The 13813-nt window shown below is 37.7% G+C and overlaps 1 protein-coding gene across 4 annotated transcripts in view; it reads right to left on the reverse strand.

Annotated features, from left to right (window-relative positions):
• NBEA (neurobeachin) overlaps positions 1–13813 on the reverse strand; it is a 559686-nt gene that overhangs the window by 411010 nt on the left and 134863 nt on the right. For all 4 annotated transcript variants that reach the window (XM_089512505.1, XM_089512504.1, XM_089512507.1 and 1 more), the window contains exons 21-24: positions 13075–13267; positions 11855–12871; positions 10645–10862; positions 5206–5359 (exon numbers count right to left, since the gene is read on the reverse strand). In XM_089512505.1, coding sequence (XP_089368631.1) covers positions 5206–5359; positions 10645–10862; positions 11855–12871; positions 13075–13267 — 1582 coding nt within the window. The remainder of the gene's footprint in view (positions 1–5205; positions 5360–10644; positions 10863–11854; positions 12872–13074; positions 13268–13813) is intronic.

Below are 13813 nucleotides of genomic sequence, written 5' to 3' on the forward strand. Positions count from 1 at the left end.
CCCTGTTACCGTTCTTGGGCAAAGTGATTGAGAGGGTGGTCACCCTCCAACTCCAAGCTGTTTTGGATGAAACCTATTATCTGGACCCATTTCAAACCAGCTTTAGGACGGTTTAGATGTCTTTAAGAAGGCACTCAAAACGGATCTCTTCCGGTGAGCCTATCCCCCTGATCTGCTATAACAGCTTTATGACGACACTTCATTCGGAGCATGTATGGGAAACATGTTGATATTGTACCAGTATAGGTTTGTTGATGTTGCTTTTAAGATTTTATGCTAAGAGAATTGTATTTTAACTGACTTGTAATTTTAAATCTGTTGTTGTACACTCGCCTCGATCCGTAGGGAGAGGCGGGATATATATATAAATAAAAACTATTATTATTATCATTATTATTATTAGCTTCAATATACAGATATTTTCTTTAATTTCCTTGAGATAACAAATAAATTATTTAATATGAACATTTCTACTTGCAAGCATGTTTACTTATTTCCCCTCCACCCTTTCCTTCACTTTCTCTATGCTTATATGCACATATATAATCACATATTTGTCTTTCCTTCTTTATTTATTCCAGTCTATTTGCTTTTACAATATTCTATTAGGGTTTCCCATTCTTTCTCAACTTTTTCCAATGACTTCCCATTTATCACTTGTGTCTACTTATACATCTCTATAACCTCTAACATTTTTATTAACCAAACGTCTAGGTCAGAGGGGGTCCTTTCCAGTTTTGTGGCATAAATTATCCTCACTGCAGAGACCATATATAATAATTGCCTCCAACTGCCCCTTGCACATTGGATAACTTATTAACCATATTAGGTAAGTACACCTCAGGTATCATATGACGTTTTACTTTTAAAATTTCACAGATTGCGCCATGAATATTTTTCCAGAATTGTTTTTGCTGGAGGGCATTTCCATCATAGATGAAACCAAGAGCCTATATTCTTTTCACATTTTCAGCAGTTATTTCGTCCAGTTTTGTACATCTTATCAATCTTAACTGGAGTTAAATGACAACAGAATTCTATTTTCATTTTTTTCCCCTTAATATTTTGACATTTTGTAAATTTGCGAATCTTTTTTCTTATTTGGTGCCAACTATGTAAATCCAGTTCTCTTTCTATATCCTTAGCCCATTAATCATTGTTTACTTTATTGCACTTTGTTCTAATTTCTTTTCTATCAGAATCTTGTATAATTTTGATGTTAATTTTTCATCACTTCTTTCCAGGACTTTATCTAATTCATTTTGTCCACATTCAAACCCATCCTGCTTATAGTCCAATTTAAATCTCTCTGTTAGTTGTTTATATAGCTATCAGTGGGTTGTTTTTTTTTTTTAATTTCAATGTCATCTATTGTATATACGCATGTATAAGTCTAGAAATTTAGGTCAAAAAATTGACCCCAAAAAACCTGATTTGACTTATCTATGGGTCAATGTAAGTACTGTATCTTAATTCTTATTTAAAAGAAGGAATCATCTCCTGATGAAAAGCAATATAATATGTGAAGCACCGACCAACTCTACTCTCTTATCCATCCAGTCTTAAGAGTAAGCACAAAGAGTTATGTCTGCTGGAATTTTGTAAGCTCTTTGACATTGTTTTGCTTTGCTTCATCCTTTACATCGTTTGCTATGTGCCCCTGAATTTTACCTTCAACTTATCCATGGGTCATAGCAAAATCCATAATTTTGGCCCCAAAACTTGCCCTCGACATACATGAGATTGACTTATAGTCAAGTATATACAGTATTTCTTCCACTGGCTTTAATTCATAATGGTTTTGCTAATTCTATTTTACTAAATTCTTGTATCTTAACCAACTGTTACCCTTACTACTTCTCCCATAGAAAGCTTCTTGGGGTGATAGCTAGCCTGGGATTCCTCTATAGAATAATGTTTTAATTCTTTCCCAATTGTTTATTATTGACCTGCAGATGAAATGGTGTTTAAAGTCTTTAAGAATTTTGGTTGTCCGTAGCATAAATAGGCATGCCAACCATAACACAAGTTAAAGTCTTCCAGATTCATGAACTTATTGTTATTTAGTTTTATCCACTATATAATCCAAGCCAAAGTGTTTGCTTGATAACATTTTCTTCATATTATTTGTCCCATAGTTAATCATGAAAGAGGACTTCCTTTAGTTTACTGAATGTATATGTATAGAACTACTACTTTATTATGTGGAAATGCCCTACAGCAGTGCTTCTTAAGTTATTTGATGTGGTGGGCCAGCAGGGATTTCCCCCCAAATGTGTCAGGGATCAGCATCATATTTGTTCTCATTCACTACAACAACTTCTTTCTCTTCTGGAAGTTTTCAACGGACAGGCAACCAATAGCTTAAGGACCATTGCTGGTGCATGGGCCACCACTCTGAGTAGCACTGCCCTGCAGGATTCAAGAAACACATAACTTGTAGGAAGAATCACATTGGAGATTCAGAATGGACAGTAGGTAGCCCCATATTATGTGATGCATGTGCCACATTTTTGGACATGCTATCTCTAGTTTTAGCCCAATATACAGTAATCATGTTATAATATTACAAACAAACATTTTTATAGTGCATTATTCACTTCATTCTGAAAGAAAACTGAAAAAGTGAAAAATGAACAAAAAATAAAATAACTTCCAAAAAGCTAAGAACTGAAACTTGTAGCAGATATACTGACCTTAGACCCCTGGACATGAAACAGACAAAGCAGACAACAGATTACAACAAAAAGAAAAAGAAATATTACAGTCAAATGAAAACACAATGTAAATTGAAACTACTATTCTAAAACACATTTTTAGTTTACAAGTTGAATATTTTAATTTTAAAAAATGATCTAAAATGAAAATACTAAATTTTAAACATTAAATTGTATGTCATCATTTGTAATATATGCAATTAAATATACTAATATATCATAATTATTAAATTATTTATTAGGTATAAAAGACAGTAAATATTATAAGCTGAATTATCAAAACTGAAATGGAAGCCCAGGTTCTATATTATATTTGTGAATATTTAACAAAGCATGTGATGAATGCATTTGTAAACACTACAGACTGACCTCAATTGCACTTACCCAATGTAACAGTTAACTTTTAATGCATTTGATACTATTGTCCCACATTTTGAAACCCAGAAATTTGTGAAATTTCAAGAATCCTGTGATTTGCTAGTAATTTTTAAGGGTTTATACGTTCACGATTTCAGCTGAAAATATTTCACAGCAACAGCTGAACTACACTAACTTTGGAACATATTATGAATCATCTCCCAAAGAGCATTCTCTTCAGCAAGGCAAAGCTGCCACAGCAAAGCATTCACAGATCAGCTGTAGTACTATGAAATGCACTGGGTCAGGAATTTGGATGACAAAGCAATATGGCTGTCTAACAATATTCATTACCCAAATAGCAGCTGTATTTACTTTGGAATGTTCCACAATTTTCAACCAAATCTCAATAGCTATGATTTCCAAAAGCTGTGTACCTAGTTCTGAATTCTCATCAGAGCTACAAACATATGTTTCTCAAGCATCTTTTGAAACTGAAGATAAGTTTTTCAAAAGCATATGATGTGCTGCTTAAAAAAAGAAAAGTCATGCTTTCACTGGTATGTGTAAAGTAACACTTTGAATCCTGGTCACTTTTTCAAATAAAAACCAAAAATTCCTTCAGGCTGTTTCACATTTCTTTGAAAAGTCTAAGGGCAATCCCTTACTCCATGTTAATTTTTTCCTGTGCACCAAGCTGAACATTGTATATTATAATTGCTTTTTAAGCATGCAAAAATTGCCTTCACTTAAATATTAAAATCTAAGTTCATTACACTACTTGGGATATCAAGTAATGACAAAGAAAACCACCTAAATGCTCATTTTAAATTGTGTTTTTACTTCAAAAATAAGTCATGCAAATGGTTGCCAACAATACATGCTACTATGCACAGTTGCCCAAGGAACACATTTTCCTCTATTATGACCAAAAATATTGATCATAGCCTTAATGGCAAGACAAACTAAAGGTCATGAGAATGAAATCCAATTATAAGTCCCTATTAAAGGATACCCACCAATTCTTTGAGATTTACATAAGTATTTTTTATCAAGTTTCCTTTCATTTAGTGGATTTTCTCTAAGTGGAAATAACAACTGGTTTAATGCGTTTTACTGGAATAATTTCTTTTCCTTTTCTTAAACAGATATCGTGCTTCTTGCTTGTAAAATGATTTTCTTTTTAAATGTCACTGATTATATAGACAGAGAAACAATACTAAAGCTCTTATACCTTTTATATAGATATAAGAACAAATAATTAGCTTGTGCTTTTTTAACAAAAATCTTAAGGAAATGGGAACTATTTTTATTTTTTATGAAGTGACCCTAAAGAGATGCCCAAAAGTGATGCTACTGCATATAATATAAATCTAATATTAGTCTTTATTTAGTATCATTTAATGTAGGCTTATTTAGTGGTCTCAACAAGCAGTGGAATGATGTGATAGAGTGGATGGTACCATTTCAGATGAGACATATCCCCCCCCCCCAAAGTTCATTGATGTAAGGAACTTCTTGTATTTTTAAAGCATATTAGGGATAAAATTCTGGGTCCTTTTAAATTTGTATTTTTTCAAGTATGGTCCAAAACACACTGCAGAAATAATCCAGCAACCGCTTTAACTAGCTCAATGCTAGGGAAGTCTGGGAACTGTAGTTTTGTGAGACATTTACGTCTCTGTTAGAGAGCTCAGGATTCCCTAGCACTGAGCCAGGGCAGTTAAAGTAGTCTGGATTTTTTTCTGCAGTTATGTTTTGAACCTAAGATAACATTCAATCACTTTCTATTTAAAATGTAAAATGTTATACTTCATTTTTGAAACTGGAGTTGTTAAAAAATATTCATAGATGTCCCCATCCTCAAAGAGAAAGTGTTTCTTAATATTTTTTCATTCAAAAAATGGTTAAAAACAGCGAGATTTTTTTTTGTATTTGCGGACTTTTGAAAAATAAATGAAGCATAAAACATTTCTTCAATACAACATCACCTGTTGAAAACAGTTTTTTTTAAAAAAAACTGCAATTTTTCTTGTTTTAGAAAAAGTATATGAAAAGCAAAGTGTTATTGGCACATTGTTCTCAGCATGCAATTTACAACTTATCCACTAGATGGAAATATTGTACCTACAGTTGGAGATGTTGCTGCAGACAACAATGGTAGAATTCCTCCACAGGCAATAATAATATTGTCTACCATTTGGGAAATGAGGTGGATAGTGTTATGTACAAAAATGATATTTTCATTGCTGTTGACAAAATCCATAACAGACTTTGTAGAATGGCTGTAAAAAACAAACAAATAAACAGGAATTAGAAAAAGAGTCAAGTAAATTACTATTATATAATTCAAAACACAATAGAAAACGATTTTTAAAAAATTATAATGCTCTTTGCAGATAAATTTACAAAATATTTATATTTCACAATTTTTCTTTACTAATCTACCTGCTTCATACATTTAATTAAGACATTTATCACACATCTAATGTTGTAAAGAAAAAGAATTATTCTCATATATAAACTTTGAAGTGAGAGAGGTTTTTTTTATTTAGCAGAATTTTTTTTTACAAAAGATAGTCATCCATTTACAAGTATGTATCAGCCTTTAAAAAGTCAATTAAAATCTTACCTTTTTAGTAAGGCATTTGGGCTGTTATGATTACTGCTTAAATCAACTAAACATATACAACAAATGTAAAACTACAATCTGAAGAGCATCCCCATAGAATTTAAAAATGTAAAAAACAGATTTGCAATATTAAGTCTAACTGACTGGAAGCCAGAACAGCTTTTCCTTCTTTTTAACTTCAGATACTACATTTTTGCATTCCTCTCCAAACCTTTGTCATAAACCAGGGATCAAACTGAAACAGGGTAAACAGCCTTTACCCGAGATTGGGCCAGTTCCACCAGATCTGTGTCTGGTCTGCCAGGATCAAATATGATCCTGATCCTGGAGTTTTGGCCCACGTCGTCTGAAGTGGATGATGCAAGGCAGCCCATGAGGACAACCCCAAACCCACATCAAACTAGGTGAAAAGCTAAAACTCATCTTTTTCTTCCATCTCAGATTAAGGCATGAGTGAGATTTCAAAACCATCATGCACCTTCCTTCACTATTTATGTCAACAAAGCAAAACTAGGAATATACTATCAACAGTTATGCCTCAAGATATACATACCACTTGAGGTTTCAGGAGAAATACCTTTCTGAGTACCAGTTGTTGGGTACAGTGGAAGGATGCTACTGTATTCATTTCCTGTATATACTTTTTCCATAAATATAGAGCTGTTCACTGTGTATTTGAGAGCAGAATTACATAACCTTTAACCCTTCTCTTACAGGATCAGCTCATTTGGAAGGGAATAGGAGGCAATGTGTTGCAGATTCTACAAACTTTAGCTATAAGGTAGAATATAAATATTTTAACAAATACATAATAAAGATAGATAAATAAATAAATAAATATGAAGCTGCTGAGGACATCATAAGGGGTTTGTGGGTTAGGTCCCACAAGTATGCTGATGACTCTACTGATCCTTGTCATCAGAGTCAGCTGAGGCTTCGCAGGTGCTGGATCAGTGCCTGAATCCTGTGATGGACCAAATAAACTGAAAATGAATCCTGGTAAGACACTGCCTGTGTGGATTCGTGGTTCTCAGGTCCAAATACCAGCTAAGCAACCTATCCTGGATGGGAATGCACTCTCACAGTAAGAGTAGGCACATAGGTACATTGGGAGTATCCCTAGATCTGTACAGTATTTGTCACTGGAGGCCCAAGCAGATTCTATGGCATAGAATGACTGGCAACAGCTCCAACTGGTGTATCAGCTATGGTCTTTCCTGGACAAAAAACACTGAGGGACTCAACAGACAGCCCGACAGGGGCGGCTCTGTGCCACCCCTGGAATTGCTGGGTTGGGCAACCGAACACCATGCTCCAACCCACTCGTAAAAGGAGCCACAAAGCAGCTCCTATTCCCAACGCTTCAGGGGCACCATAAGGGCTGTGGCATGGCCTTGACGCCCCTTGTGCGCAGTGCCGTCTGGATGCAACATCATCATGGCATGCCCCATTTGGTCGGGCACAGGCCAAGATGGTGCCAGGGTGCTGCGACGTGGCCTTGGAGCTTGTAAACGCTCAGCCCTCAGGCAACCCTAGTTCAGGCCCAGGTCTGTCTTGGGCCTTAGTCACAGTACACTCCACATGCTGGTCTTGAGGATGATTTGGAAACTACTTGTTGTTTTGGGCCTTCTTATCATTTTCCCTCCGCAGCGAAAAAGGAGCGCTGAAATGGCGCTCCTTTTCAAAACACGGAAGTGGCGCCGCGAGGGGCGGAACACGCCCTCGCGGCATCACTTCCGCTACGACATGTCTGGACGCACAGCGTCCCAAGACATCAAAATGGCGGCACCCATGTGGATGGGCGCCGCCATTTACGACGTGTTGGGGCCAGGGCGGGTTAGGAAGGGGCAACTCTTCCTAACCCTAGGACGCCCCTTTGTAACCCTAGCATGCACAGAGTGCATCGGAAGTGGCGGTGTGTAACCCGCCAATGTGACTTTTCCAAGATCATCCCGTGGGCTTCCATGGCTGAGAGAAAAGTTAACCCATGGTCTCCTAGAGTACTAGTTCAACATTCAAACCATTATTATTATTATTATTAACCTTTATTTATAAAGCGCTGTAAATTTACACAGCGCTGTACATACAATCTTTTTAATTGGACAGTTACATCATGTTAACTCACAGCAACAAGGTTGCTGACCAAAGTCCCGTATAGGCAGCATATAACTCTGATCTTAAAGAAACTGCACTGGCTGCCCATTTGCTTCCAGAATGAATTCAAGGAGTTGGTGGCAAATCTAAAGCCCTAAATGGCTTGAGGCTTAAATATCTGAAATAGTGCCTATCCTTATATATACCTGCCTTGGAATTAAGTTCTACAGAAAGGGCCCTCCTCTGTGTCTCACTGGTAGAAGCAATATAAAGTGCAAAGATATAGGAGAGATTAAGAGAGATAAACTGGTCAACGGGGTGAAAATGCATCTTTGGAAAAGAGTGACCCTGTTCTCTTTGGATTGATTATACAGAAGTAAAGAAAGGCCAAACCTGGCCAGAGATGCACTCTGGATTTCAAGAAAGCTGATTTCAGTAGGCTTAGGGAAATACTGGGTGAGGTCCCATTGTCAGAAATGCTCAAACGGAAGGGAGTTCACAAGGCATGTAAGTTTCTTCAACATGAGATATTGAAGGCACCGTTTCAAACAGTTCAAATGAGGAATAAAAGTGGGAGGTGTTAAAAAAACAGGCTGGATGTAAACGAACTTTCAGATGAACTCAGATTTAAGAGGCCCTCCCTATATGTGGGGGATCTGTTTCGGAACCCCCCCCCCCCATAAGGGGAGTTTTGTGTATGCTCAAGCCCCATTTAAATGAATGGGGCTTGTGCATGCAGTGGCCTTTCTTCCAGAGCAGCTGAAAGCCACATAAGGCACACCTGCATATAACGCAGGCGCACTGTATAAGAAATGGAAGAATGGGAAAATTACCAAAGAACAGTATTTCAAAAGCTCTCATTCAACTAACAAAAGCAGTCGTTCCCTCTTATAACAGCCAACTGGGTAGGAAAACAGATGGCAAAGGACATATGAGTGTCAGAAGAGTGACAGAGACTTGGTGTCTGCTCTCAGGCTCTGAGAGTCATTTCTTAGGAAGATAGACTTGCCCCTCCCTGTTGTTCTTCTAGCAAGCAAAAACCCTTCTTTCCAGAAGTCTTTGGCACAGATCATGCAGAATTTCTGAGAGAATATCTTTGACCAGTTGGTTACTGATCTTGTTTCTTTTAAAAAAAACTGTGTTTTAATTGTAAAAATGTTTTAGTTTTATTTAATTATACTAATTAAATTAAACAGAAAATCTTAGTATAATTTTAATGTAAAGACATCTCCCTGTCCTCTACTGACACATGGACACTGAAAGATTATCTGTGAGGGTAATTCCCTGACATGCCACTAGTCTTCCAACAAGGTGTACTAAATGGCACAGGGAGGAAATCATTGCTCTTCAGTCACTTATTTCAGCTCCAATATTCAGTAGACTGCTGGTCACATATAGATCCCCTCATCCCTCTCTACTAAGGGCCGGACGGGCAGGAAAAAGCAGCTCGATCTTGCTTTTTCCAGCAGTGGGTCAAGCCTCCACTGCCTGCATGGCCCACTCTCAAGGCTGGCTGAAAATGTTTTCACTGAGTAATTGTTTTTGTTGCCTCCCCACCATACATGTGCACCGTTACAAAAACACCACCTGAGACCTGTAAGTACCTCCCATGCCTGCCCAGATGCCATCCCATTGCATGGCTGCCCCTTTAATCGGCCACACTTGCATGCGTGATGCTCCGCTGGTACAGGGCATTGGTGCATTGATGTACAAGTGATACATTAGCAAAGCACAATCATGGAGCCCCCCATGTCCCCTTCACACGATACTCCCCTTTTGAACTGTATGGTTTATGTATGTTGTATTTGTATCAACTGGATTTTCATTGCTTTGTTTTGTTGCAGCCCCACACTCACATAGGGGCGTTTATACACAGGCACAAAGATGTGCATTTCCTGCCTTGAATCAGACTATCCTGGCTTCTTTTTGCTTCAGTTTTTAGCCCCAGTACGCAGCTTCAGTCCACTTTCCAGCCACTTTCAAGGCATGTGTCGTCTAAACTAAACACCCCACCTTCAGAGTGGCTGCAAACCACTTTGTTTTACCCATCTGTTTCACCTCTGACATTTACTATTACAGCTAATAATGACTAAGCACATATTAACTGAAATGATGGATATAGGGGTGATATGATAGCTCTGTTTAAGTATTTGAAGGGGTATCATATTGAGGATGGAGCAAGATTGTTTTCTATTGCTCCAGAGGACCTAGAGCAATGGAGTCAAACTACAGGAAAAGAGATTCCATCTAAACATTAGGAGGAATTTCCTGACAGTAAGAGCTCTTTGACAGTGGAACATATTCCCTTAGAGTGTGGTGGAGTCTCCTACTTTGGAGGTCTTTGAACAAAAGCTGGATAGTCATCTGTCATAGATGCTTCGATTGAGAGCTTCTGCATAACAGGGAGTTGGACTGGATGGCCCTTATGTTCTCTTCCAATCCTATGATTCTAATTCCTAAACCTAGGTTCAATGTTAATGTCATCTAAGTCTAAGTCAATGTACTTTTTATTTTATTGTACTTTAAAAAAAATACTGTGAAGCCGCTCTGAGTCCCAGTCCTGGGAAAAGAGCAGGATACAAATAAATAAATAAATAAATAAATAAATAAATAAATAAAAGAAGTCTACTTGTTTTTCTTTTTTAATGGAGAACATCTGTGCTATTTGTCACTTTTAATGATTTACTTTAAGAAGAACAGGAAGCATGCCATATAACTGATCAATAAGAAAATAAAGGAATACATAATAAAATTTGCTAGTAAACATAGTTCCCAGAATCACTAAAATGTAATTATAGTTTCACTCATACAAAAAATAATTTAAAATAACTTGTAGTTTCTTACCTTCTCCAAACATGCACATCAGTTTCTAAAGCAAAGAGCAGGTCAGTCAGTAGCCTTTGATGCATTGGGGACCATTTAAACTCTGGAATACGAAACATTGTTGTACGTGGACCTGGACTAAACTGTCGTCTCTGCTCTTCTGTCATTGGCATTCCTCGAAAACCCAAATCAACACGAAGGTCTCTGTCCTGTTGTGTAATAGACCGACCCTGCACAGCCTAAACAATTAGCATTTGTTTCATTTAGAAGATGCAGTGGAAAATCTGACATACAGCACAATCCAAGAGAAATTGGAGTAAGTACATTCAATGAAGAAAATAATTAATATGGATATGTTAGCCTGTAAACAAAGTAAGTAAAACAGTATACTCTGTTACCTTACATATGCAGCTTTGTCCTATGTATGCATAGCTCAGTTGTTCACAACTATTTTCAGAGTCATGGTCCACTCTGAGAAACTTATGAAAGCGATTGACCCACTCCCCAGAAAAAAAATCAATTAAATTAAAAAATTAAATAAAAGAAAGAGAATGGAACAACCTTCCCCTCCTTTGCAACCCCCCACCAACCCCCTGCCCCTTACATAGACCTTTGAAGCTCATAAACCCCCTAGGGATCCATGCAGGTTAAGAACCTCTAGCAACTTTGGATAGTTAATAACACTGAATACTATTCAAGCAGCTAAAATGTACTTTTGATTTAAGATCATGTGGAGCATCCTGAGCTAAAAATTGTATAGAATGTTATGAAAATGTGTTGCAACTGTTTTCTGGGATACCTGTGGGTACATAAATAATACAAATCTGAAGAAAAAAGCTGATAATCTGACTACACTACAGGATTCCAAACAGCATATTTGTGTGGTATTTTTGGGAGAACTTGCCAAGAACTAGCAGTACCCAATGTTGTTGTTGTTTCAAAGAACTATATAAATATTTTAATATCATTTTTCATTTGTAAAAAAAAAATCCATGGAGCACTTCACAGTAAAAATTAACATATAGGATATAACAGAACTAATGTTGGTCAACCAGTTCATTAAGGTATATATATTGCCTGAAAGGTTTACAGGAAGTGACCAGTTACAGCCCATTATGGATAGTCTAATGCAATCCTTTTGGGAGTTAATGTTCTCACATTTTAGGTACTACATAACAAACAAATGTAATAATACAGCAACACTGTTAAAATAACAAGACAGAAAACGTACTTGGGTTGTAGTGGTGGTTTGGATTTTTCTTATTTCCTTCCCTACTTCTTTCCCATCATCAGATCTTTCTGTATCTGATATGATACTTCCTGCATCTGCATTTGGTACAGTTTTACCAGCAGAAGAGTCAGTCTCAAGGGTTGTAGCAGCCATTTCAGTATACTCCAATCCCTTTGATGACGAAGCTAGCTCCCTCTCAGAAAGAGTACCCATTGCATCCACAGATGTATGAATCTTGAAATCCTTGTCTTCTATTATGCTTGAAGTGCATGCTATGTCAGCACTGCCAGTCATGTGAGCAAGAAGTCCAAGGTCATCATTCACAGCAAGGTGCATTTGAGCCTCTTGCATATTTGCAATAGTAATGTGATTGCTGGATAATTCAGGCAGTAATTTTTCTTCTTGGCTTGGAATTTTATCAAAAAGAAATGAGGTATTGGTGGAAGGCTCGTCTTTCTCATCAGCCAGTGTTATCAAAGGGCCATTGTCCTTCTCTTCACTTTTCTTAATTATGCCAACACTACCATGAACATTGTTCTGAAGTTTTTCAACTGCAGCACTATATACATTGTCCAGTAAGGACTCTACTTCCACAAGAGCACCATTCTCCCTAGTTACCAAAGTCTCTGGTGACAGATCCATATCATCCAGTTTTACTTCAGTAGCTTCTACCTTTTCTGCTTTTATGTCAACTAATAAGTCATGAACCTCAACATGCACACCACCCCCTGGTCTATCTGAAGTTCCTAGTACATCATCAGATACTTTTGTTGCAATGAGCAAATCCCTGGTATCTGTACTGACAGGATAGTCTGTTTCACTTTCAGGACTTTGGCTTTGTGAAAGGTCCTCTATTTCACGAATCTCCATTGCGCCTTTTGCTCCAGTTGTCTGTGCTGAAAGACCTGAGATAGTGCTCACATTCCCCTTTTTCCCCTTTTTTATGTTCTCCTCTTCTTGTCTTTGATACTCCTCATACATTTTTGCTAGGTACTCCTTATGAGCCTCATAGGTGACCTTAACACAAAAAAAGTAAAGTTTCAAAACAGACATGATGGTAGTTTAAAATGTTATCATAAAATACAGCTAATGTAACAGCTCAACAGAAAGTAGCTGAACAGTGATGGCATGTCATACTGAATGCTATCCACAAGATGGCACTAAATCCAATCTATAGCATATAATACTAGTTAAACTGGCCTTCAAAAACACACTCTTACCTTGGAATGAGCTATGGAAAGAGTATCAACCCAGACCCTCCATCCTCCCCATTCATACTTTATTGCATGGTACAAAAGAATACGGAAGATGTTATAAACCATCTCAGTAATTTTCTGTTCTTCTGAATTCTTAGGATTAATATATCCAAGAGAAAACATCCAGTCTTGCCATACTGAACACTGAAGTAAACATCTAAAACAAAATAATTGTAATATTACGACATGCATACATCTTTTCCATTCTATATATAGGCAAGAAAAACAGTAATACAATTCACTAAGAAAGGTCTCTATGGCGGGGTACATACCGCCACTTTGCGGCGCTCTGCCGCCGCCGCCAGTAGGTCCGCGGGGGAGCCGGAGCCTTCACACGGCCCGACTCCCGCGCGGACCGAAAAAGAAGCTCCAAAATGGAGCTTCTTTTTTCGTCGCGTTTGCGACGTAGCGAGGCGCCAGGGGCGCGCTCGCTACGTCACAAGCGGCGCGACACGTACGGACGCTCAGCGTCCGATACGCAAAGATGGCGGCGCCCATGTGGAAGGGGCGCCGCCATCTTGTACGTATAGGATACGTACTAGGGTTAGGGGGGTGCGGAAGCACCGCCCCTTCCTAACCCTAGTACGTATTCTATACGTACTAAATGGCGGTATGTATCCCGCCAATATTTCATTCTAAACATTAATGGGGAAAAATCATGATTTACATTTAAGTTGAATTGACTCCTGTCCCATCATATTAC

The sequence above is a fragment of the Sceloporus occidentalis genome, unplaced genomic scaffold (genome assembly GCF_023333645.1).
Source record: "Sceloporus occidentalis isolate IW3139 unplaced genomic scaffold, rSceOcc1.0.p SCAF_2, whole genome shotgun sequence".
Classification (NCBI taxonomy): domain Eukaryota; kingdom Metazoa; phylum Chordata; class Lepidosauria; order Squamata; family Phrynosomatidae; genus Sceloporus; species Sceloporus occidentalis.